This window comes from Coregonus clupeaformis, chromosome 29 (genome assembly GCF_020615455.1).
Source record: "Coregonus clupeaformis isolate EN_2021a chromosome 29, ASM2061545v1, whole genome shotgun sequence".
NCBI classification, from domain to species: domain Eukaryota; kingdom Metazoa; phylum Chordata; class Actinopteri; order Salmoniformes; family Salmonidae; genus Coregonus; species Coregonus clupeaformis.
In genome coordinates, this window is record NC_059220.1 from 6,440,679 (window position 1) to 6,464,597 (window position 23,919).

Below are 23,919 nucleotides of genomic sequence, written 5' to 3' on the forward strand. Positions count from 1 at the left end.
AAGCCCCACCCTCTTCAACATATACATCAACGAATTGGCGAGGGCACTAGAACAGTCTGCAGCACCCGGCCTCACCCTACTAGAATCTGAAGTCAAATTTCTACTGCTTGCTGATGATCTGGTGCTTCTGTCCCCAACCAAGAAGGGCCTACAGCAGCACCTAGATCTTCTGCACAGATTCTGTCAGACCTGGGCCCTGACAGTAAATCTCAGTAAGACAAAAATAATGGTGGACCACAAATACAAATTCCATCTAGATACCGTTGCCCTAGAGCACACAAAAACGATGCATACCTCGGCCTAAACATCAGCGCCACAGGTAACTTCCACAAAGCTGTGAACGATCTGAGAGACAAGGCAAAAAGGGCCTTCTATGCCATCAGAAGGAACATAAAATTCGACATACCAATTAGGATCTGGCTAAAAATACTTGAATCAGTTATAGAACCCATTGCCCTTTATGGTTGTGAGGTCTGGGGTCCGCTCACCAACCAAGAATTCACAATATGGGACAAACATCAAATTGAGACTCTGCATGCAGAATTCTGCAAAAATATCCCCTGTGTACAATGTAAAACACCAAATAATGCATGCAGAGCTGAATTAGGCCGATACCCGCTAATTATCAAAATCCAGAAAAGAGCCGTTACATTCTACAAACACCTAAAAGGAAGCGATTCTCAAACCTTCCATAACAAAGCCATCACCTACAGAGAGATGAACCTGGAGAAGAGTCCCCTAAGCAAGCTGGTCCTGGGGCTCTGTTCACAAACACAAACAGACCCCACAGAGCCCCAGGACAGCAAGACAATTAGACCCAACCAAATCATGAGAAAACAAAAAGATAATTACTTGACACATTGGAAAGAATTTACAAAAATACTGAGCAAACTAGAATGCTATTTGGCCCTAAACAGAGAGTACACAGTGGCAGAATACCTGACCACTGTGACTGACCCAAAATTAAGGAAATATTTGACTATGTACAGACTCATTGAGCATAGCCTTGCTATTGAGAAAGTAGGCAGACCTGGCTCTCAAGAGAAGACAGGCTATGTGCACACTGCCCACAAAATGAGGTGGAAACTGAGCTGCACTTCCTAACCTCCTGTCAAATGTATGACCACATTAGAGACACATATTTCCCTCAGATTACACAGACCCACAAAGAATTAGAAAACAAATCCAATTTTGATAAACCCTTATCTATTTTGTGACATATCACAGCAGCAAGATTTATGACCTGTTGCCACAAAAAAAGGGCAACCAGTGAAGAACAAACACCATTGTAAATACATATTTATGTTTATTTATTTTTCCATTTGTACTTTAACTATTTGCACATTGTTACAACACTGTATATAGACATAATATGACATTTGAAATGTCTTTATTTTTTTGGAACTTCTGAGTGTAATGTTTACTGTTAATATTTATTGTTTATTTCACTTTTGTTTATTATCTATTTAAACATGTAAACATATGTTTCCCATGCCAATAAAGACCTTTGAATTGAAATTGAATTGAGCGAGAGAGAGAGAGAAAGAGAGAGAGAGAGAAAGAGAGAGAAAGAGAGAGAGAAAGAGAGAGAGAGAGACAGACAGAGAAAGAGAAAGCGAGAGAGAGAGAGAGAGAGAGAGAGAGACAGAGAGAGAGAGAGAGAGAGAGAGACAGAGAGAGAGAGAGAGAGAGAGAGAGAGAGAGAGAGAGAGAGAGAGAGAGAGAGAGAGAGAGAGAGAGAGAGAGAGAGAGAGAGAGAGAGAGAGAGAGAGAGAGAAAGAGGAAGAATGTGTCAGATCTTAACAGTGTATTCTGCCAGCTCTGCAGCCTAGAGAGTCAAAGAAGAAGAAGAAGAAGAAGAAGAAGAAGAAGAAGAAGAAGAAGAAGAAGAAGAAGAAGAAGAAGAAGAGGAAGCGGAAGATGAAGGCTGAGAACAGGTGGGTCTGGGCAGGGTGATGTCGTTGATGTTTGTATGTGTGTGTTCAAGGAACCGGGAATCAATTACTTTGGGAATCGACTCCCAGCCCTAATTTACATTAAGACCAGAACAATCAAGCAGTTATAGAGAAGTCCTCTTGACTCATCCCACTGTACTTACCAGCTGTTCCTGATTTTCTAGCTGAATCTTGGCCTCCCTGGCCAGCTCCTCTTTGGCCAGGAGAGCAGTCTGCCTCTCAGCCTCCAGCCTGGCTGCATCCTTCTCCACCCTCCTCCTCTCCTCTTCCAGACGGATAGCTCTCTCCAGCTGCTCCTGCAGTTCTGTTACAGACAGACAGACAGACAGACAGAATATTCAAATACATATACTGTATCTACCTCAAATACCTTATTATTATCTATCCAGATGCCTAGTCACTTTACCCTGCCTTCATGTACATATCTACCTCAAATACCTTATTATTATCTATCCAGATGCCTAGTCACTTTACCCTGCCTTCATGTACATATCTACCTCAAATACCTTATTATTATCTATCCTGATGCCTAGTCACTTTACCCTGCCTTCATGTACATATCTACCTCAAATTCCTCGTACCTCTGCACATTGATCTGGTTCTGGTACTCCCTGTATATAGCTCCACATTGATCTGGTTCTGGTACTCCCTGTATATAGCTCCACATTGATCTGGTACTGGTACTCCCTGTATATAGCTCCACATTGATCTGGTACTGGTACTTCCTGTATATAGCTCCACATTGATCTGGTACTCCCTGTATATAGCTCCACATTGATATGGTACTGGTACTTCCTGTATATAGCTCCACACTGATCTGGTACTTCCTGTATATAGCTCCACATTGATCTGGTTCTGGTACTTCCTGTATATAGCTCCACATTGATCTGGTACTGGTACTCCCTGTATATAGCTCCACATTGATCTGATACTGGTACTCCCTGTATATAGCTCCACATTGATCTGGTACTGCCTGTATATAGCTCCACATTGATCTGGTACTGGTACTCCCTGTATATAGCTCCACATTGATCTGGTACTGGTACTCCCTGTATATAGCTCCACATTGATCTGGTACTGGTACTCCCTGTATATAGCTCCACATTGATCTGGTACTGGTACTCCCTGTATATAGCTCCACATTGATCTGGTACTGGTACTCCCTGTATATAGCTCCACATTGATCTGGTACTGGTACTCCCTGTATATAGCTGCACATTGATCTGGTACTGGTACTTCCTGTATATAGCTCCACATTGATCTAGTACTGGTACTCCCTGTATATAGCTCCACATTGATCTGGTACTCCCTGTATATAGCTCCACATTGATCTGGTACTGGTACTCCCTGTATATAGCTCCACATTGATCTGGTACTGGTACTCCCTGTATATAGCTCCACATTGATCTGGTACTGGTACTCCCTGTATATAGCTCCACATTGATCTGGTACTGGTACTCCCTGTATATAGCTCCACATTGATCTGGTACTGGTACTTCCTGTATATAGCTCCACATTGATCTGGTACTCCCTGTATATAGCTCCACATTGATCTGGTACTGGTACTTCCTGTATATAGCTCCACACTGATCTGGTACTTCCTGTATATAGCTCCACATTGATCTGGTTCTGGTACTTCCTGTATATAGCTCCACACTGAACCGGTTCTGGTACTCCCTGTATATAGCTCCACACTGATCTGGTACTTCCTGTATATAGCTCCACATTGATCTGGTTCTGGTACTTCCTGTATATAGCTCCACATTGATCTGGTACTGGTACTCCCTGTATATAGCTCCACACTGATCTGGTTCTGGTACTTCCTGTATATAGCTCCACATTGATCTGGTTCTGGTACTTCCTGTATATAGCTCCACACTGATCTGGTACTTCCTGTATATAGCTCCACATTGATCTGGTTCTGGTACTTCCTGTATATAGCTCCACATTGAACTGGTTCTGGTACTCCCTGTATATAGCTCCACACTGATCTGGTACTTCCTGTATATAGCTCCACATTGATCTGGTACTGGTACTCCCTGTATATAGCTCCACATTGATCTGGTACTGGTACTCCCTGTATATAGCTCCATATTGATCTGGTTCTGGTACTTCCTGTATATAGCTCCACACTGATCTGGTACTTCCTGTATATAGCTCCACTTTGATCTGGTACTGGTACTCCCTGTATATAGCTCCATATTGATCTGGTACTGGTAGTCCCTGTATATAGCTCCACATTGATCTGGTACTGGTACTCCCTGTATATAGCTCCACATTGATCTGGTACTGGTACTCCCTGTATATAGCTCCACATTGATCTGGTACTGGTACTTCCTGTATATAGCTCCACACTGATCTGGTACTTCCTGTATATAGCTCCACATTGATCTGGTTCTGGTACTTCCTGTATATAGCTCCACACTGAACTGGTTCTGGTACTCCCTGTATATAGCTCCACACTGATCTGGTACTTCCTGTATATAGCTCCACATTGATCTGGTTCTGGTACTTCCTGTATATAGCTCCACATTGATCTGGTACTTCCTGTATATAGCTCCACATTGATCTGGTACTTCCTGTATATAGCTCCACATTGATCTGGTACTTCCTGTATATAGCTCCACATTGATCTGGTACTTCCTGTATATAGCTTCATTCTTGTGTATTTTATTCCTCTTGTGTTACAATTGTTATTATAATTAGTTTAACTCTGCGTCGTTGGGAAGGGCTCGTAAGCAAGCATTTCACGGTAAAGTCTACACCCGTTGTATTCGGCGCATGTGATTTGATTTGGCATTGTATAGTCTGGGGGCAGCAGCAGCAGCACTGGCACTAGACCAGCCCAGACGACGCTCTACAGGCAGGCTGTCAGTAGGGGACACAGATACTCCGGTCCAGGGGTGGTCTTCTGTGGCTCAACTGGTAAAAGAGTGGCACTAGCAACACCAAAGGTTGTAGGTTCAATTCCCACTGGGATTATATAGCGAATAGTGTGTACTCACTTTATCCAGGGCAAGTGTAGGGGGATCAAGGAAAGCTATACTCCTAGTTAAAAGGGTATCTTGATTCTTTCTCTGTAATCAAAGATCTGACTAGATAATACATGAGTTTCAACTTCACTCGGCCTGATAAAGAGCAAGGCTATGTCCCAATTATCTCTCATTTATCCCAAGGTGTTCACTTCCCCTCTGATTTGATATTTGGTCTAAGGAATATGGTGGAAACTCCCACTAGTCCGTGCCTCCACCAATCCAATGACTTTATATGAGTGGAAAGTAGTGAATGACTGGAGGAAGGAGATACTATTGGCATGCAGCCCAGGTCTGAAGGGAAGCAAGTCAACAGTAGATGGCAGTATCTCTACAGACAGTCAAGTCTATGAATGATTAGACTATGAAGGATGGGGGTCTGTGGCGCGCCCTGCTTTCCTATGAATGATTAGACTATGAAGGATGGGGGTCTGTGGCGCGCCCTGCTTTCCTATGAATGATTAGACTATGAAGGATGGGGGTCTGTGGCGCGCCCTGCTTTCCTATGAATGATTAGACTATGAAGGATGGGGGTCTGTGGCGCACCCTGCTTTCCTTACCCATATTACATTTCTATATCCTTACCTTTCTCTGCCTTCTTGGTTGTCTCCTCAAACTGGTACAGCCTCAGCATCAAGTCCTGCTTCTCTCTCTCCATCTGATCCTTTTCTTTCTCCATGGCCTCCCGCTTCTTCTTCTCATTCTCCAGCTGGGCCCTGAAAACAGGAGTAGGGACTTGCTGATTTTTATATTGATATATCTTTGTCAGTTCACAGATAAGGTGAAGGTGGGTACAGGAGGGTGAAGATGGGATACAGGAGGGTGAAGGTGGGATACAGGAGGGTGAAGGTCAGTACAGGAGGGTGAAGATGGGGTACAGGAGGATGAATGTGGGGTACAGGAGGGTGAAGGTCAGTACAGGAGGGTGAAGAAGGGTACAGGAGGGTGAAGGTCAGTACAGGAGGGTGAAGGTGGGGTACAGGAGGGTGAAGGTCAGTACAGGAGGGTGAAGGTGGGGTACAGGAGGGTGAAGGTCAGTACAGGAGGGTGAAGAAGGGTACAGGAGGGTGAAGGTGGGGTACAGGAGGGTGAAGGTGGGGTACAGGAGGGTGAAGGTCAGTACAGGAGGGTGAAGGTCAGTACAGGAGGGTGAAGGTCAGTACAGGAGGGTGAAGAAGGGTACAGGAGGGTGAAGGTGGGGTACAGGAGGGTGAAGGTGGGGTACAGGAGGGTGAAGGTCAGTACAGGAGGGTGAAGGTGGGGTACAGGAGGGTGAAGGTCAGTACAGGAGGGTGAAGATGGGGTACAGGAGGGTGAAGGTCAGTACAGGAGGGTGAAGGTGGGGTACAGGAGGGTGAAGGTCAGTACAGGAGGGTGAAGGTCAGTACAGGAGGGTGAAGGTGGGGTACAGGAGGGTGAAGGTCAGTACAGGAGGGTGAAGAAGGGTACAGGAGGGTGAAGGTGGGGTACAGGAGGGTGAAGGTCAGTACAGGAGGGTGAAGGTGGGGTACAGGAGGGTGAAGGTCAGTACAGGAGGGTGAAGAAGGGGTACAGGAGGGTGAATTAAAAAGAAAATGTATTCACTAACTGTAAGTCGCTCTGGATAAGAGCGTCTGCTAAATGACTAAAATGTCAAATGTAAAAATGTAATGGATAATAAACTAGCAACACTTTTTGCTTGTTTGCTATAAATATTTTATATAAAGGTTATGCTATAAAGCTGAGTGATGGGGCTGGAGAAATATAACCACTCTCAAATTCATAGATGCAAGGACTGAGAGTCCATGAGGTGGTAAATGCTAGCTCTACATCAAATAACAGTGATATACGGATCCACCTACTGCAAATAGCATACAGATTTCAGTAAAGCAGTCTGTTTTGCTACTGCGTACAGGTGTGCACAGGTGAAGGTGTGGTCCTGTCTCTCACCTTTCCATCTGTTTCTGGTGTTTCTCCTCCCTGGCCTTAGTCTTCATCTGCTGCACCTCGATGGTGTCCGGCTTCCTGCGTCTCATGTATAGCTCATGGTTCCCCATGCACAGAGCCAGGATACGCTTATTCATGCCCAGCCGAGGAGCGTAGAACACAAAATCCTGAGAATATACATATGTTGGGTTTTATTAAACCTCTCTCTTAATCTCCATCTCTCTCTCTCTCTCTCTCTCTTTTTCTCTCAATCTCACTCTCCCTCTCTCACGCGCTCTCACTCGATCTCACGCACACACACACACACACACACACTTTTTTACACTCTCTCGGTCTCTGAAGTGCTGTACTAAAGAAGACCAGTAACTTGACTGACATTAAGGGAATATTCTACTACAGGACTTACGGGAGCTTTCTTATCAATGGGTTTGATGATGAACTTTTTATCATTGAATGAAATGTTCCTAATTTCACTCCAGGGAAAGCCGATCTTTGGAGTCAGTCTGGAAGAGAGAACAAACAAACAAAGCGTTGTGTGACTCCTTTAAGGTACTATTATATCATACTGTAATCAACACTGTATGGATGAGTCAGGAGAACTAGGGTAACGACGTCTCCATAACAACAACAACCAGCTGGTCATGGTTGATGTTAGCTGACAGTAGGCTAGAGACTGAAGGGAGAAGTAGATTACAGTTAGCAGGCATAGAGTAGAGGTAGAGTAGAGGTAGAGTAGAGTAGAGGTAGAGTAGAGGTAGAGTAGAGGTAGAGTAGAGGTAGAGTAGAGTAGAGGTAGAGTAGAGTAGAGTAGAGGTAGAGTAGAGGTAGAGTAGAGGTAGAGGTAGAGTAGAGGTAGAGTAGAGGTAGAGTAGAGGTAGAGTAGAGTAGAGGTAGAGTAGAGTAGAGGTAGAGTAGAGGTAGAGTAGAGGTAGAGGTAGAGTAGAGGTAGAGTAGAGGTAGAGGTAGAGTAGAGGTAGAGTAGAGGTAGAGTAGAGTAGAGGTAGAGTAGAGTAGAGGTAGAGTAGAGTAGAGGTAGAGTAGAGTAGAGTAGAGGTAGAGTAGAGGTAGAGTAGAGGTAGAGGTAGAGTAGAGGTAGAGTAGAGGTAGAGTAGAGGTAGAGGTAGAGGTAGAGTAGAGGTAGAAGTAGAGTAGAGGTAGAGTAGAGGTAGAGTAGAGGTAGAGTATAGTAGAGTAGAGGTAGAGTAGAGGTAGAGGTAGAGTAGAGGTAGAGTAGAGGTAGAGTATAGTAGAGTAGAGGTAGAGGTAGAGTAGAGTAGAGTAGAGGTAGAGTAGAGGTAGAGTAGAGGTAAAGTAGAGGTAGAGTAGAGGTAGAGGTAGAGTAGAGGTAGAGTAGAGGTAGAGTAGAGGTAGAGTATAGTAGAGTAGAGGTAGAGTAGAGGTAGAGGTAGAGGTAGAGTAGAGGTAGAGTATAGTAGAGTAGAGGTAGAGGTAGAGTAGAGTAGAGTAGAGGTAGAGTAGAGGTTGAGTAGAGGTAGAGGTAGAGTAGAGGTAGAGTAGAGGTAGAGTAGAGTAGAGTAGAGGTAGAGTAGAGTAGAGTATAGTAGAGTATAGTAGAGTAGAGGTAGAGTAGAGGTAGAGTAGAGGTAGAGTAGAGTAGAGGTAGAGTATAGAGTAGAGTACAGTTAGCAGGCATAGAGTAGAGTATAGAGTAGAGGTAGAGTAGAGGTAGAGTAGAGGTAGAGTAGAGTAGAGGTAGAGCAGAGTAGAGGTAGAGTAGAGTAGAGTAGAGGTAGAGTAGAGTAGAGGTAGAGTAGAGGTAGAGGTAGAGTAGAGTATAGTAGAGGTAGAGTAGAGTAGAGGTAGAGTAGAGGTAGAGGTAGAGGTAGAGTAGAGGTAGAGTATAGTAGAGTATAGTAGAGTATAGTAGAGTATAGTATAGTATAGTAGAGTATAGTAGAGTATAGTATATGTAGAGTATAGGTAGAGTATAGGTAGAGTAGAGGTAGAGTAGAGGTAGAGTAGAGGTAGAGGTAGAGTAGAGGTAGAGTAGAGGTAGAGTAGAGGTAGAGTAGAGTAGAGTAGAGGTAGAGTAGAGTAGAGTAGAGGTAGAGTAGAGGTAGAGTAGAGTAGAGTAGAGTGGAGAGGTAGAGTAGAGGTGGAGAGTAGAGTAGAGTAGAGGTAGAGTAGAGGTAGAGGTAGAGTAGAGGTAGAGTAGAGGTAGAGTAGAGTAGAGTAGAGTAGAGGTAGAGTAGAGTAGAGTATAGTAGAGTATAGTAGAGTAGAGGTAGAGTAGAGGTAGAGTAGAGGTAGAGTAGAGTAGAGGTAGAGTATAGAGTAGAGTACAGTTAGCAGGCATAGAGTAGAGTATAGAGTAGAGGTAGAGTAGAGGTAGAGTAGAGGTAGAGTAGAGTAGAGGTAGAGCAGAGTAGAGGTAGAGTAGAGTAGAGTAGAGGTAGAGTAGAGTAGAGGTAGAGGTAGAGTAGAGTATAGTAGAGGTAGAGTAGAGTAGAGGTAGAGTAGAGGTAGAGGTAGAGTAGAGGTAGAGTATAGTAGAGTATAGTAGAGTATAGTAGAGGTAGAGTATAGGTAGAGTATAGGTAGAGTAGAGGTAGAGGTAGAGTAGAGGTAGAGTAGAGGTAGAGGTAGAGTAGAGGTAGAGTAGAGGTAGAGGTAGAGTAGAGGTAGAGTAGAGGTAGAGTAGAGGTAGAGTAGAGGTAGAGTAGAGTAGAGGTAGAGTAGAGTAGAGGTAGAGTAGAGTAGAGTAGAGGTAGAGTAGAGGTAGAGTAGAGGTAGAGGTAGAGTAGAGGTAGAGTAGAGGTAGAGTAGAGTAGAGGTAGAGTATAGAGTATAGTACAGTTAGCAGGCATAGAGTAGAGTATAGAGTAGAGGTAGAGTAGAGGTAGAGTAGAGTAGAGGTAGAGCAGAGTAGAGGTAGAGTAGAGTAGAGGTAGAGTAGAGTAGAGGTAGAGTAGAGGTATAGTAGAGTAGAGTATAGTAGAGGTAGAGTATAGTAGAGGTAGAGTAGAGGTAGAGGTAGAGTAGATGTATAGTATAGTAGAGTATAGTAGAGTATAGTAGAGTATAGTAGAGGTAGAGTATAGGTAGAGTATAGGTAGAGTAAAGGTAGAGTAGAGGTAGAGTAGAGGTAGAGTATAGTAGAGGTATAGTAGAGGTAGAGTAGAGGTAGAGTAGAGTAAAGGTAGAGTATAGTAGAGGTAGAGTAGAGGTAGAGTATAGTAGAGGTAGAGTAGAGGTAGAGTAGAGTAGAGTAGAGGTAGAGTAGAGGTAGAGTAGAGGTAGAGGTAGAGTATAGTAGAGGTAGAGTAGAGTAGAGGTAGAGGTAGAGTAGAGGTAGAGTAGAGGTAGAGGTAGAGTATAGTAGAGGTAGAGGTAGAGTATAGTAGAGGTAGAGTATAGTAGAGGTAGAGTAGAGTAGAGGTAGAGTATAGTAGAGGTAGAGTAGAGGTAGAGTATAGTAGAGGTAGAGTAGAGTAGAGGTAGAGTAGAGGTAGAGTATAGTAGAGGTAGAGTAGAGGTAGAGTAGAGTAGAGTAGAGTAGAGGTAGAGTATAGTAGAGGTAGAGTAGAGGTAGAGTAGAGTAGAGTAGAGGTAGAGTAGAGGTAGAGTATAGTAGAGGTAGAGTATAGTAGAGGTAGAGTAGAGGTATAGTAGAGTAGAGTAGAGTAGAGGTAGAGTAGAGGTAGAGTAGAGGTAGAGTATAGTAGAGGTAGAGTATAGTAGAGGTAGAGTAGAGGTAGAGTATAGTAGAGTAGAGGTAGAGTAGAGTAGAGGTAGAGTAGAGTAGAGTAGAGGTAGAGTATAGTAGAGGTAGAGTATAGTAGAGGTAGAGTAGAGTAGAGTAGAGTAGAGGTAGAGTAGAGGTAGAGTAGAGTAGAGTAGAGGTAGAGTAGAGTAGAGTAGAGGTAGACTATAGTAGAGGTAGAGTAGAGTAGAGTAGAGTAGAGGTAGAGTAGAGGTAGAGTAGAGTAGAGTAGAGGTAGAGGTAGAGTAGAGGTAGAGTATAGTAGAGGTAGAGTATAGTAGAGGTAGAGTAGAGTAGAGGTAGAGTATAGTAGAGGTAGAGTAGAGTAGAGGTATAGTAGAGTAGAGTAGAGGTAGAGTATAGTAGAGGTAGAGTATAGTAGAGGTAGAGGTAGAGTAGAGTAGAGGTAGAGTAGAGGTAGAGTAGAGGTAGAGTAGAGTAGAGTAGAGTAGAGTAGAGTAGAGTAGAGGTAGAGTAGAGGTAGAGTAGAGGTAGAGTATAGTAGAGGTAGAGTATAGTAGAGGTAGAGTAGAGGTAGAGTATAGTAGAGGTAGAGTAGAGGTAGAGTAGAGTAGAGTAGAGTAGAGGTAGAGTAGAGGTAGAGTAGAGGTAGAGGTAGAGTAGAGGTAGAGTAGAGGTAGAGTAGAGGTAGAGTAGAGTAGAGTAGAGGTAGAGTAGAGTAGAGGTAGAGTAGAGTAGAGTAGAGGTAGAGTAGAGGTAGAGTAGAGGTAGAGTAGAGGTAGAGTAGAGGTAGAGTAGAGTAGAGGTAGAGTATAGAGTAGAGTTAGAGTAGAGGTAGAGTAGAGGTAGAGGTAGAGTAGAGGTAGAGTAGAGGTAGAGTAGAGTAGAGTAGAGGTAGAGTAGAGGTATAGTAGAGGTAGAGGTAGAGTAGAGGTAGAGTAGAGGTAGAGTAGAGGTAGAGTAGAGTAGAGTAGAGGTAGAGTAGAGTAGAGTATAGTAGAGTATAGTAGAGTAGAGGTAGAGTAGAGGTAGAGTAGAGGTAGAGTAGAGTAGAGGTAGAGTATAGAGTAGAGTACAGTTAGCAGGCATAGAGTAGAGTATAGAGTAGAGGTAGAGTAGAGGTAGAGTAGAGGTAGAGTAGAGTAGAGGTAGAGCAGAGTAGAGGTAGAGTAGAGTAGAGTAGAGGTAGAGTAGAGTAGAGGTAGAGGTAGAGTAGAGTATAGTAGAGGTAGAGTAGAGTAGAGGTAGAGTAGAGGTAGAGGTAGAGGTAGAGTAGAGGTAGAGTATAGTAGAGTATAGTAGAGTATAGTAGAGGTAGAGTATAGGTAGAGTATAGGTAGAGTAGAGGTAGAGTAGAGGTAGAGTAGAGGTAGAGGTAGAGTAGAGGTAGAGTAGAGGTAGAGGTAGAGTAGAGGTAGAGTAGAGGTAGAGTAGAGGTAGAGTAGAGTAGAGGTAGAGTAGAGTAGAGGTAGAGTAGAGTAGAGTAGAGTAGAGGTAGAGTAGAGTAGAGGTAGAGGTAGAGTAGAGGTAGAGTAGAGGTAGAGTAGAGGTAGAGTAGAGTAGAGGTAGAGTATAGAGTATAGTACAGTTAGCAGGCATAGAGTAGAGTATAGAGTAGAGGTAGAGTAGAGGTAGAGTAGAGGTAGAGTAGAGTAGAGGTAGAGCAGAGTAGAGGTAGAGTAGAGTAGAGGTAGAGTAGAGTAGAGGTAGAGTAGAGGTATAGTAGAGTAGAGGTAGAGTAGAGTAGAGTAGAGGTAGAGTAGAGGTAGAGTAGAGGTAGAGTAGAGGTAGAGTAGAGGTAGAGTAGAGTAGAGGTAGAGTATAGAGTAGAGGTAGAGTAGAGGTAGAGGTAGAGTAGAGGTAGAGTAGAGTAGAGTAGAGGTAGAGTAGAGGTATAGTAGAGGTAGAGGTAGAGTAGAGGTAGAGTAGAGGTAGAGTAGAGGTAGAGTAGAGTAGAGTAGAGGTAGAGTAGAGTAGAGTATAGTAGAGTATAGTAGAGTAGAGGTAGAGTAGAGGTAGAGTAGAGGTAGAGTAGAGTAGAGGTAGAGTATAGAGTAGAGTACAGTTAGCAGGCATAGAGTAGAGTATAGAGTAGAGGTAGAGTAGAGGTAGAGTAGAGGTAGAGTAGAGTAGAGGTAGAGCAGAGTAGAGGTAGAGTAGAGTAGAGTAGAGGTAGAGTAGAGTAGAGGGTAGAGGTAGAGTAGAGGTAGAGGTAGAGTAGAGTAGAGGTAGAGTAGAGGTAGAGGTAGAGGTAGAGTAGAGGTAGAGTATAGTAGAGTATAGTAGAGTATAGAGTAGAGGTAGAGTAGAGGTAGAGGTAGAGTAGAGGTAGAGTAGAGGTAGAGTAGAGGTAGAGTAGAGGTAGAGTAGAGGTAGAGGTAGAGTAGAGGTAGAGTAGAGGTAGAGTAGAGGTAGAGGTAGAGTAGAGTAGAGTAGAGGTAGAGGTAGAGTAGAGGTAGAGTAGAGGTAGAGTAGAGGTAGAGTAGAGGTAGAGTAGAGTAGAGGTAGAGTATAGAGTATAGTACAGTTAGCAGGCATAGAGTAGAGTATAGAGTAGAGGTAGAGTAGAGGTAGAGTAGAGGTAGAGTAGAGTAGAGGTAGAGCAGAGTAGAGGTAGAGTAGAGTAGAGGTAGAGTAGAGTAGAGGTAGAGTAGAGGTATAGTAGAGTAGAGTATAGTAGAGGTAGAGTATAGTAGAGGTAGAGTAGAGGTAGAGGTAGAGGTAGAGTAGATGTATAGTATAGTAGAGTATAGTAGAGTATAGTAGAGGTAGAGTAGAGGTAGAGTAGAGGTAGAGTAGAGGTAGAGTAGAGGTAGAGTAGAGGTAGAGGTAGAGTAGAGGTAGAGGTAGAGTAGAGGTAGAGTAGAGTAGAGGTAGAGTAGAGGTAGAGTAGAGGTAGAGTAGAGTAGAGGTAGAGTAGAGGTAGAGTAGAGGTAGAGTAGAGGTAGAGTAGAGGTAGAGTAGAGGTAGAGTAGAGTAGAGGTAGAGTGTAGAGTAGAGTACAGTTAGAGGTAGAGGTAGAGTATAGAGTAGAGGTAGAGTAGAGGTAGAGTAGAGGTAGAGTAGAGTAGAGGTAGAGTAGAGTAGAGGTAGAGTATAGTAGAGGTAGAGTGGAGTAGAGGTAGAGTAGAGGTAGAGTAGAGTAGAGGTAGAGGTAGAGTATAGTAGAGGTAGAGTATAGTAGAGGTAGAGTAGAGGTAGAGGTAGAGGTAGAGTAGAGGTAGAGTAGAGTAGAGTAGAGTAGAGGTAGAGTAGAGGTAGAGTAGAGGTAGAGTAGAGTAGAGTAGAGGTAGAGTAGAGTAGAGGTAGAGTAGAGGTAGAGGTATAGTAGAGGTAGAGTAGAGGTAGAGGTAGAGTATAGTAGAGGTAGAGTAGAGGGAGTAGAGGTAGAGGTAGAGTAGAGGTAGAGTAGAGTAGAGGTAGAGGTAGAGTAGAGGTAGAGTAGAGGTGGAGGTAGAGTATAGTAGAGGTAGAGTAGAGGTAGAGTAGAGGTAGAGGTAGAGTATAGTAGAGGTAGAGGTAGAGTATAGTAGAGGTAGAGTATAGTAGAGGTAGAGTAGAGTAGAGGTAGAGGTAGAGTAGAGGTAGAGTAGAGGTAGAGGTAGAGTAAGTAGAGGTAGAGTATAGTAGAGGTAGAGGTAGTAGAGGTAGAGTAGAGTAGAGGTAGAGTAGAGTAGAGTGTAGAGTGAGTATAGTAGAGGTAGAGTAGAGTAGAGGTAGGGTAGAGTAGAGGTAGAGGTAGAGTAGAGTAGAGGTAGAGTAGAGGTAGAGTATAGTAGAGGTAGAGTATAGTAGAGGTAGAGTAGAGGTAGAGTAGAGTAGAGTAGAGTAGAGTAGAGGTAGAGTATAGTAGTGGTAGAGTAGAGGTAGAGTAGAGTAGAGTAGAGTAGAGGTAGAGTAGAGGTAGAGTATAGTAGAGGTAGAGTATAGTAGAGGTAGAGTAGAGGTATAGTAGAGTAGAGTAGAGTAGAGGTAGAGTAGAGATAGAGTAGAGGTAGAGTATAGTAGAGGTAGAGTATAGTAGAGGTAGAGTAGAGGTAGAGTATAGTAGAGGTAGAGTAGAGGTAGAGTAGAGGTAGAGTAGAGTAGAGTAGAGTAGAGTAGAGGTAGAGTAGAGTAGAGGTAGAGTAGAGTAGAGTAGAGGTAGAGTATAGTAGAGGTAGAGTAGAGTAGAGGTAGAGTAGAGTAGAGTAGAGTAGAGTAGAGTAGAGTAGAGGTAGAGTAGAGGTAGAGTTAGAGTAGAGGTAGAGTAGAGTAGAGTAGAGGTAGAGTATAGTAGAGGTAGAGTATAGTAGAGGTAGAGTAGAGTAGAGTAGAGTAGAGGTAGAGTAGAGGTAGAGTAGAGTAGAGTAGAGTAGAGTAGAGGTAGAGTAGAGGTAGAGTAGAGGTAGAGTATAGTAGAGGTAGAGTATAGTAGAGGTAGAGTATAGTAGAGGTAGAGTAGAGTAGAGGTAGAGTATAGTAGAGGTAGAGTAGAGTAGAGGTAGAGTATAGTAGAGTAGAGGTAGAGTAGAGGTTGAGTAGAGGTAGAGTAGAGGTATAGTAGAGGTAGAGTATAGTAGAGGTAGAGTATAGTAGAGGTAGAGTAGAGGTAGAGTAGAGTAGAGTAGAGTAGAGGTAGAGTAGAGGTAGAGTATAGTAGAGGTAGAGTATAGTAGAGGTAGAGTAGAGGTAGAGTAGAGGTAGAGTAGAGGTAGAGTAGAGTAGAGGTAGAGGTAGAGTAGAGGTAGAGTAGAGGTAGAGTAGAGTAGAGGTAGAGTAGAGGTAGAGTAGAGGTAGAGGTAGAGGTAGAGTATAGTAGAGGTAGAGTATAGTAGAGGTAGAGTATAGTAGAGGTAGAGTAGAGGTAGAGTAGAGGTAGAGGTAGAGTAGAGTAGAGGTAGAGTAGAGGTAGAGGTAGAGTAGAGTAGAGGTAGAGTAGAGGTAGAGGTAGAGTATAGTAGAGGTAGAGTAGAGGTAGAGGTAGAGTATAGTAGAGTAGAGGTAGAGTATAGTAGAGGTAGAGTAGAGGTAGAGTAGAGGTAGAGGTAGAGTAGAGTAGAGGTAGAGTAGAGGTAGAGTATAGTAGAGGTAGAGTATAGTAGAGGTAGAGTATAGTAGAGGTAGAGTAGAGTAGAGGTAGAGTATAGTAGAGTAGAGGTAGAGTAGAGGTTGAGTAGAGGTAGAGTAGAGGTATAGTAGAGGTAGAGTATAGTAGAGGTAGAGTATAGTAGAGGTAGAGTAGAGGTAGAGTAGAGTAGAGTAGAGTAGAGGTAGAGTAGAGGTAGAGTATAGTAGAGGTAGAGTATAGTAGAGGTAGAGTAGAGGTAGAGTAGAGGTAGAGTAGAGGTAGAGTAGAGTAGAGGTAGAGGTAGAGTAGAGGTAGAGTAGAGGTAGAGTAGAGTAGAGGTAGAGTAGAGGTAGAGTAGAGGTAGAGTAGAGGTAGAGGTAGAGGTAGAGTATAGTAGAGGTAGAGTATAGTAGAGGTAGAGTATAGTAGAGGTAGAGTAGAGGTAGAGTAGAGGTAGAGGTAGAGTAGAGTAGAGGTAGAGTAGAGGTAGAGGTAGAGTAGAGTAGAGGTAGAGTAGAGGTAGAGGTAGAGTATAGTAGAGGTAGAGTAGAGGTAGAGGTAGAGTATAGTAGAGTAGAGGTAGAGTATAGTAGAGGTAGAGTAGAGGTAGAGTAGAGGTAGAGGTAGAGTAGAGTAGAGGTAGAGTAGAGGTAGAGTATAGTAGAGGTAGAGTAGAGGTAGAGGTAGAGTATAGCAGAGGTAGAATAGAGGTAGAGGTAGAGTATAGTAGAGTAGAGGTAGAGTATAGTAGAGGTAGAGTAGAGGTAGAGGTAGAGTATAGTAGAGTAGAGGTAGAGTATAGTAGAGGTAGAGTAGAGGTAGAGGTAGAGTATAGTAGAGGTAGAATAGAGGTAGAGGTAGAGTATAGTAGAGTAGAGGTAGAGTATAGTAGAGGTAGAGTAGAGGTAGAGGTAGAGTATAGTAGAGTAGAGGTAGAGTATAGTAGAGGTAGAGTAGAGTAGAGGTAGAGTAGAGGTAGAGGTAGAGGTAGAGTAGAGGTAGAGTATAGTAGAGTATAGTAGAGTATAGTATAGTAGAGGTAGAGTATAGGTAGAGTATAGGTAGAGTAGAGGTAGAGTAGAGGTAGAGTAGAGGTAGAGGTAGAGTAGAGGTAGAGTAGAGGTAGAGGTAGAGTAGAGGTAGAGTAGAGGTAGAGTAGAGGTAGAGTAGAGTAGAGGTAGAGTAGAGTAGAGTAGAGGTAGAGTAGAGTAGAGTAGAGGTAGAGTAGAGGTAGAGTAGAGGTAGAGGTAGAGTAGAGGTAGAGTAGAGGTAGAGTAGAGGTAGAGTAGAGTAGAGGTATAGTATAGAGTAGAGTTAGAGTAGAGGTAGAGTAGAGGTAGAGGTAGAGTAGAGGTAGAGTAGAGGTAGAGTAGAGTAGAGTAGAGGTAGAGTAGAGGTAGAGTAGAGGTAGAGTAGAGTAGAGGTAGAGGTAGAGTAGAGGTAGAGTAGAGGTAGAGTAGAGTAGAGGTAGAGTAGAGGTAGAGTAGAGGTAGAGGTAGAGGTAGAGTATAGTAGAGGTAGAGTATAGTAGAGGTAGAGTATAGTAGAGGTAGAGTAGAGGTAGAGTAGAGGTAGAGGTAGAGTAGAGTAGAGGTAGAGTAGAAGTAGAGGTAGAGTAGAGTAGAGGTAGAGTAGAGGTAGAGGTAGAGTATAGTAGAGGTAGAGTAGAGGTAGAGGTAGAGTATAGTAGAGTAGAGGTAGAGTATAGTAGAGGTAGAGTAGTGGTAGAGTAGAGGTAGAGGTAGAGTAGAGTAGAGTAGAGGTAGAGTAGAGGTAGAGTATAGTAGAGGTAGAGTAGAGGTAGAGGTAGAGTATAGTAGAGGTAGAATAGAGGTAGAGGTAGAGTATAGTAGAGTAGAGGTAGAGTATAGTAGAGGTAGAGTAGAGGTAGAGGTAGAGTATAGTAGAGTAGAGGTAGAGTATAGTAGAGGTAGAGGTAGAGGTAGAGGTAGAGGTAGAGTTAGAGTAGAGGTAGAGATAGAGTAGAGGTAGAGGTAGAGTAGAGTAGAGGTAGAGTAGAGGTAGAGGTAGAGTATAGTAGAGGTAGAGTAGAGGTAGAGGTAGAGTATAGTAGAGGTAGAGTAGAGGTAGGGGTAGAGTAGAGTAGAGGTAGAGTAGAGGTAGAGGTAGAGTATAGTAGAGGTAGAGTAGAGGTAGAGGTAGAGTAGAGTATAGTAGAGGTAGAGTATAGTAGAGGTAGAGTATAGTAGAGTAGAGGTAGAGTATAGTAGAGGTAGAGTATAGTATAGTAGAGGTAGAGGTAGAGTAGAGGTAGAGTATAGTAGAGTAGAGGTAGAGTAGAGGTAGAGTAGAGGTAGAGTATAGTAGAGGTAGAGTAGAGGTAGAGTATAGTAGAGTAGAGGTAGAGGTAGAGTAGAGGTATAGTAGAGGTAGAGTAGAGGTAGAGGTAGAGTAGAGTAGAGGTAGAGTAGAGGTAGAGTAGAGGTAGAGGTAGAGTAGAGTAGAGGTAGAGTAGAGGTAGAGTAGAGTAGAGTAGAGTAGAGGTAGAGTAGAGTAGAGGTAGAGTAGAGTAGAGGTAGAGTAGAGTAGAGGTAGAGTAGAGGTAGAGGTAGTCAGTCATCCAGCCAGTCATTCAGTCAGTTAGTCAGATGTTTACTTGTTGTCCTTCTCGTAGATGTTGAGTCCCAGGGCGTCTACCCCCATCCACAGCTCTGTCCCCTTCTTGTTCTTAATGTCAAAGAAGTTGACTCCATACATCTCCAGGTCCTGGGCTATCTTCAGATACTCCAGCATAGAATCCTCCCTGTTCACAAAGTATCAATGGATTCCAAACTGTAAGTGGGGGAAAGTTCTGATTCCTAACTATAGATAAAGAAGTTATCAGTACATACAGTACTCAACATCTACAGTGAGGGAAAATATTATTTGATCCCCTGCTGATTTTGTACATTTGCCCACTGACAAAGACATGATCAGTCTATAATTTTAATGGTAGGTTTATTTGAACAGTGAGAGACAGAATAACAACAACAAAATCCAGAAAAACGCATGTCAAAAGTTTTATAAATTGATTTGCATTTTAATGAGGGAAATAAGTATTAGACCCCTCTGCAAAACATGACTTAGTACTTGGTGGCAAAACCCTTGTTGGCAATCACAGAGGTCAGACGTTTCTTATAGTTGGCCACCAGGTTTGCACACATCTCAGGAGGGATTTTGTTCCACTCCTCTTTGTAGATCTTCTCCAAGTCATTAAGGTTTCGAGGCTGACTTTTGGCAACTCGAACCTTCAGCTCCCTCCACAGATCTTCTATGGGATTAAGGTCTGGAGACTGGCTAGGCCACTCCAGGACCTTAATGTGCTTCTTCTTGAGCCACTCCTTTGTTGCCTTGGCCGTGTGTTTTGGGTCATTGTCATGCTGGAATACCCATCCACGACCCATTTTCAATGCCCTGGCTGAGGGAAGGAGGTTCTCACCCAATATTTGACGGTACATGGCCCCGTCCATCGTCCCTTTGATGCGGTGAAGTTGTCCTGTCCCCTTAGCAGAAAAACACCCCCAAAGCATAATGTTTCCACCTCCATGTTTGACGGTGGGGATGGTGTTCTTGGGGTCATAGGCAGCATTCCTCCTCCTCCAAACACGGCGAGTTGAGTTGATGCCAAAGAGCTCGATTTTGGTTTCATCTGACCACAACACTTTCACCCAGTTCTCCTCTGAATCATTCAGATGTTCATTGGCAAACTTCAGACGGGCATGTATATGTGCTGTCTTGAGCAGGGGGACCTTGCGGGCGCTGCAGGATTTCAGTCCTTCACGGCGTAGTGTGTTACCAATTGTTTTCTTGGTGACTATGGTCCCAGCTGCCTTGAGATCATTGACAAGATCCTCCCGTGTAGTTCTGGGCTGATTCCTCACTGTTCTCATGATCACTGCAACTCCACAAGGTGAGATCTTGCATGGAGCCCCAGGCCGAGGGAGATTGACAGTTCTTTCGTGTTTCTTCCATTTGGAAATAATCGCACCAACTGTTATCACCTTCTCACCAAGCTGCTTGGCGATGGTCTTGTAGCCCATTCCAGCCTTGTGTAGGTCTACAATCTTGTACCTGACAGCCTTGGAGAGCTCTTTGGTCTTGGCCATGGTGGAGAGTTTGGAATCTGATTGATTGATTGCTTCTGTGGACAGGTGTCTTTTATACAGGTAACAAGCTGAGATTAGGAGCACTCCCTTTAAGAGTGTGCTCCTAATCTCAGCTCGTTACCAGTATAAAAGACTCCTGAGAGCCAGAAATTTTTCTGATTGACAGGGGGTCAAATACTTATTTCCCTCATTAAAATGCAAATCAATTTATAACATTTTCAACATGTGTTTTTCAGGATTTTTTTGTTGTTATTCTGTCTCTCAATGTTCAAATAAACCTACCATTAAAATTATAGACTGATCATTTCTTTGTCAGTCTATACAAAATCAGCAGGGGATCAAATACTTTTTTCCCTCACTGTATTTGCTTCTTAGGACAAATGCACCTATACAGTATACACTATTTCACTAATCTGTTAGTGTTTTTTTGTTTTTGTGTGTGTGTGTGTGTGTGTGTGTGTGTGTGTGTGTGTGTGTGTGTGTGTGTGTGTGTGTGTGTGTGTGTGTGTGTGTGTGTGTAAATGTTCACACTCACTTGAGCATAGCTCTGTGTTCCTCGTGCCAGGTCTGGATCCGCTGTCCCCACTGTTCTTTAGACAGCTTGTGTTGATCCAGCACTCTGAGCGAAGAAGAAGAGGAAGAAGAAGAAGAAGAAGAAGAAGAAGATGAAGAAGAAGAAGAAGAAGAAGAAGATGAAGAATACTTTATTAGTCCATATTTATTTTCAAGGAAATGTGTCTTCTGTTTATCCCAACCCCTCCGAAAGACACACAAACACACACATAGGTTTTACGAGGCTGTGTAAACACACACACCTTACCTCAAGCACAGACAGCATGTCATAAATATAACACACCATACACTTGTTGCTCTGGACGCTAATTTGGCCATAAAATAACAGGCTATGAGAACACTTGAGTTAGAAGTTGGGGTGTCTTGGTATTAGATATATATTAGATATATGGGTATTACTTCTGTAGTGAACAAGTAATGCAGCCGTCATCTGGAAGGTTCATCCACCCCCCTGCTACACACTGACTCACCTCTTGGGCAGCAGGCGTTCATTGGCCAGGTAACCATTCTGGTGTGTCTCCTTATTGAAGTCTCCAAACTTGGCCTGTACTGAGTAGGAGGCTAGCAGAACAGCAGACTCTGGAGGGCAGTACACCTCATCAGTTAGGATGTCCTCCTTCACCTGGAGGGGTTAGAGGTAGAGTAGAGTAGAGGATACAAACGTCTGGGTCGTGTGGGGGAGTGGGGGTCTGTGTGTGTGTGTGTGTGTGTGTTACCTGCAGGAAGAACAGTTTCTGGGTGGTCTCCTGGATCAGCTCCTCAGCGACGTCCTCTGGGTAGAACTTGGCCCGGAGACGGAACTGGAGAGGAACCTCTTTCTTTACCTCCTGGGCTGTCACCTGGGGGGCAGAGAGGAGAGGAGAGGAGAGGAGAGGAGAGGATGGGGGCAGAGAGGAGAGGAGAGGAGAGGAGAGGAGAGGAGAGGAGAGGAGAGGAGAGGAGAGGAGAGGAGAGGAGAGGAGAGGAGAGGAGAGGAGGGGAGGGAGGGGAGAGGGAGAGGAGAGGAGAGGAGAGGAGAGGAGAGGAGAGGAGAGGAGAGGAGAGGAGAGGGAGAGGAGAGGAGAGGAGAGGAGAGGAGAGGAGAGGAGAGGAGAGGAGAGGGAGAGAGAGGAGAGGAGAGGAGAGGAGAGGAGAGGAGAGGAGAGGAGAGGAGAGGAGAGGAGAGGAGAGGAGAGGAGAGGAGAGGAGAGGAGAGGAGAGGATGGGGGGCAGAGAGGAGAGGAGAGGAGAGGAGAGGGAGGAGAGGATGGGGGGCAGAGAGGAGAGGAGAGGAGAGGAGAGGAGAGGAGAGGAGAGGAGAGGAGAGGAGAGGAGAGGAGAGGAGAGGAGAGGAGAGGAGGGGAGAGAGAGGAGAGGAGAGGAGAGGAGAGGAGAGGAGAGGAGAGGAGAGGAGAGGAGAGAGAGGAGAGGAGAGGAGAGAGAGGAGAGGAGGGAGAGGAGAGGGAGAGGAGAGGAGAGGAGAGGAGAGGAGAGGAGAGGAGAGGAGAGGAGAGGAGAGGAGAGGAGAGAGAGGAGAGGAGAGGGAGAGGAGAGGAGAGGAGAGGAGAGGAGAGGAGAGGAGAGGAGAGGAGAGGAGAGGAGAGGAGAGGAGAGGAGAGGAGAGGAGAGGAGAGAATGGAGGGGGGCGGGGGGAATGGGTGTAGTTATGACATGAGTAACCCCTATAAAGTCGGGGGAAATTGCACTGGGGTCGCCAAAATATGTATTTAATTATTTTAGGAATAAAAAATGAAGAGTACAGATGAATGAATGGGACAATATACAAACATTTTTGAGAGAGATCATTTGAAAAATATTTTATTGAGTAAATGTATTGGATTTTTTATCAAAAATGAACATGCAATGAATTGAAGGTTATTTGTTGATGTAAAAATCGAAATTTACAGATTTGAAGTTTGTGTCATTAGATTTGGGGTGGGGTCACAAGAAATTCTTAGGGAAAAAATGGGGTCCACATATATTCTGGCAGAAACAAATGGGGTCCCCATAAATTCTGGCAGAAACAAATGGGGTCCCCAAAATTCTGGCAGAAACAAATGGGGTCCCCATAAATTCTGGCAGAAACAAATGGGGTCCCCATAAATTCTGGCAGAAACAAATGGGGTCCCCACTGAAAAGGTTTGAATACCACTGCCCTACACAATACATCAGAGGACGGTTTCATTGTTATGTCTAGAATGGAATAAATGGAACCATAGTGTTTCAAACCATTCCATTCCAGCCATAACATTGAGCCCGTCCTCCGATTTCTCCGCCCACCAGCCTCCACTGCAATACCATACAATCCAATACAATACTTGTATTGTACAAAATCAAATAAACATTGTTTGTGGCCTTAGGGCAGTTCCTAACATTACAGTGTTCTTATACAGTACATAACTGTGACCTATCTCTGGCAGAAACTCAGGACATGTCAGATGGCACTACGTATCGACGGCTCTGTGTTCATTCATCATTTAGGTGTAACTGTGCAGCTTTAAGGTGTAAGATAGGAAGAGTGTAAGTCCAAGAGCAGTGGGCCGGATTCCAACCCATGCCAACTGTAACCGCTGGATCACACATGACCACTTACCTTTTTATCAAACTTCAGCCATGTTTGGAACCCTTTGTTGTTGACGAACAGCAGGCCGAAGTACCAGAGCTCCCGCAGACCGACCGTTCTGGACACCTGGAATACACCGGGGAGACGGGGAGAACACAGAGACACTGGAGAGACGTGACACTGACAAACATCCATTTTAGAAAACCTTGTCCTACTCTATGGTCATTATAATGAGATGGGTTAGTTAGTGAGGGTTAGGGTTAGTTAGTGAGGGTTAGGGTTAGTTAGTGAGGGTTAGGGTTAGCTAGTGAGGGTGAGGGTTAGGGTTAGTTAGTGAGGGTTAGGGTTAGTTAGTGAGGGCTAGGGTTAGTTAGTGAGGGTTAGGGTTAGCTAGTGAGTGTTAGGGTTAGTTAGTGAGGGTTAGGGTTAGGGTTAGGGTTAGTTAGTGAGGGTTATAGTTAGTTAGTGAGGGTTAGGGTTAGTTAGTGAGGGTTAGGTAGTGAGGGTTAGTTAGTGAGGGTTAGTTAGTGAGGGATTGTGTGTGTGTGTGTGTGTGTGTGAGAGAGAGAGAGAGAGAGAGAGAGAGAGAGAGAGAGAGAGAGAGAGAGAGAGAGAGACAGAGAGAGAGAGAGAGAGAGAGAGAGAGAGAGAGAGAGAGAGAGATAATTAGTTAGTTAGTTAATTAGTTAGTGAATGTGAGCTGACCTGTTCGAACAGCTGTTTGCCGGTGGTGCTGGGATGAATGGAGAACTCCAGCTCAGCATCCATGGTGGTAACCCGGACATTGACCTGGAGAAAGACAACCGAAGATTCAGAATCAGAAACGGACATTTCCATGTACCAGGAATTGGACCTGGTGAAGTAGTGCTGACATCACTTTACGACCTGGTGAAGTAGTGCTGACATCACCTTACGACCTGGTGAAGTAGTGCTGACATCACCTTACATTAAACAGAATACACAGACAGAGGTTGTCTGTAGGTTACAAGCTTCCTTCTCCAAAATACTTTGTTGAATGATACAACCCCTTTCAACTTCAAAAGGTACTGT

At 44.1% G+C, this 23,919-nt stretch overlaps 1 protein-coding gene across 1 annotated transcript in view; it reads right to left on the reverse strand.

Annotated features, from left to right (window-relative positions):
* LOC121544524 (ezrin-like) overlaps nucleotides 1-23,919 on the reverse strand; it is a 33,692-nt gene that overhangs the window by 3,492 nt on the left and 6,281 nt on the right. The window contains exons 2-11 of the mRNA XM_041854460.1: nucleotides 23,575-23,658; nucleotides 22,900-22,995; nucleotides 21,044-21,166; nucleotides 20,798-20,949; nucleotides 20,290-20,373; nucleotides 18,266-18,412; nucleotides 7,320-7,416; nucleotides 6,917-7,080; nucleotides 5,573-5,703; nucleotides 2,099-2,259 (exon numbers count right to left, since the gene is read on the reverse strand). Coding sequence (XP_041710394.1) covers nucleotides 2,099-2,259; nucleotides 5,573-5,703; nucleotides 6,917-7,080; nucleotides 7,320-7,416; nucleotides 18,266-18,412; nucleotides 20,290-20,373; nucleotides 20,798-20,949; nucleotides 21,044-21,166; nucleotides 22,900-22,995; nucleotides 23,575-23,658 — 1,239 coding nt within the window. The remainder of the gene's footprint in view (nucleotides 1-2,098; nucleotides 2,260-5,572; nucleotides 5,704-6,916; nucleotides 7,081-7,319; nucleotides 7,417-18,265; nucleotides 18,413-20,289; nucleotides 20,374-20,797; nucleotides 20,950-21,043; nucleotides 21,167-22,899; nucleotides 22,996-23,574; nucleotides 23,659-23,919) is intronic.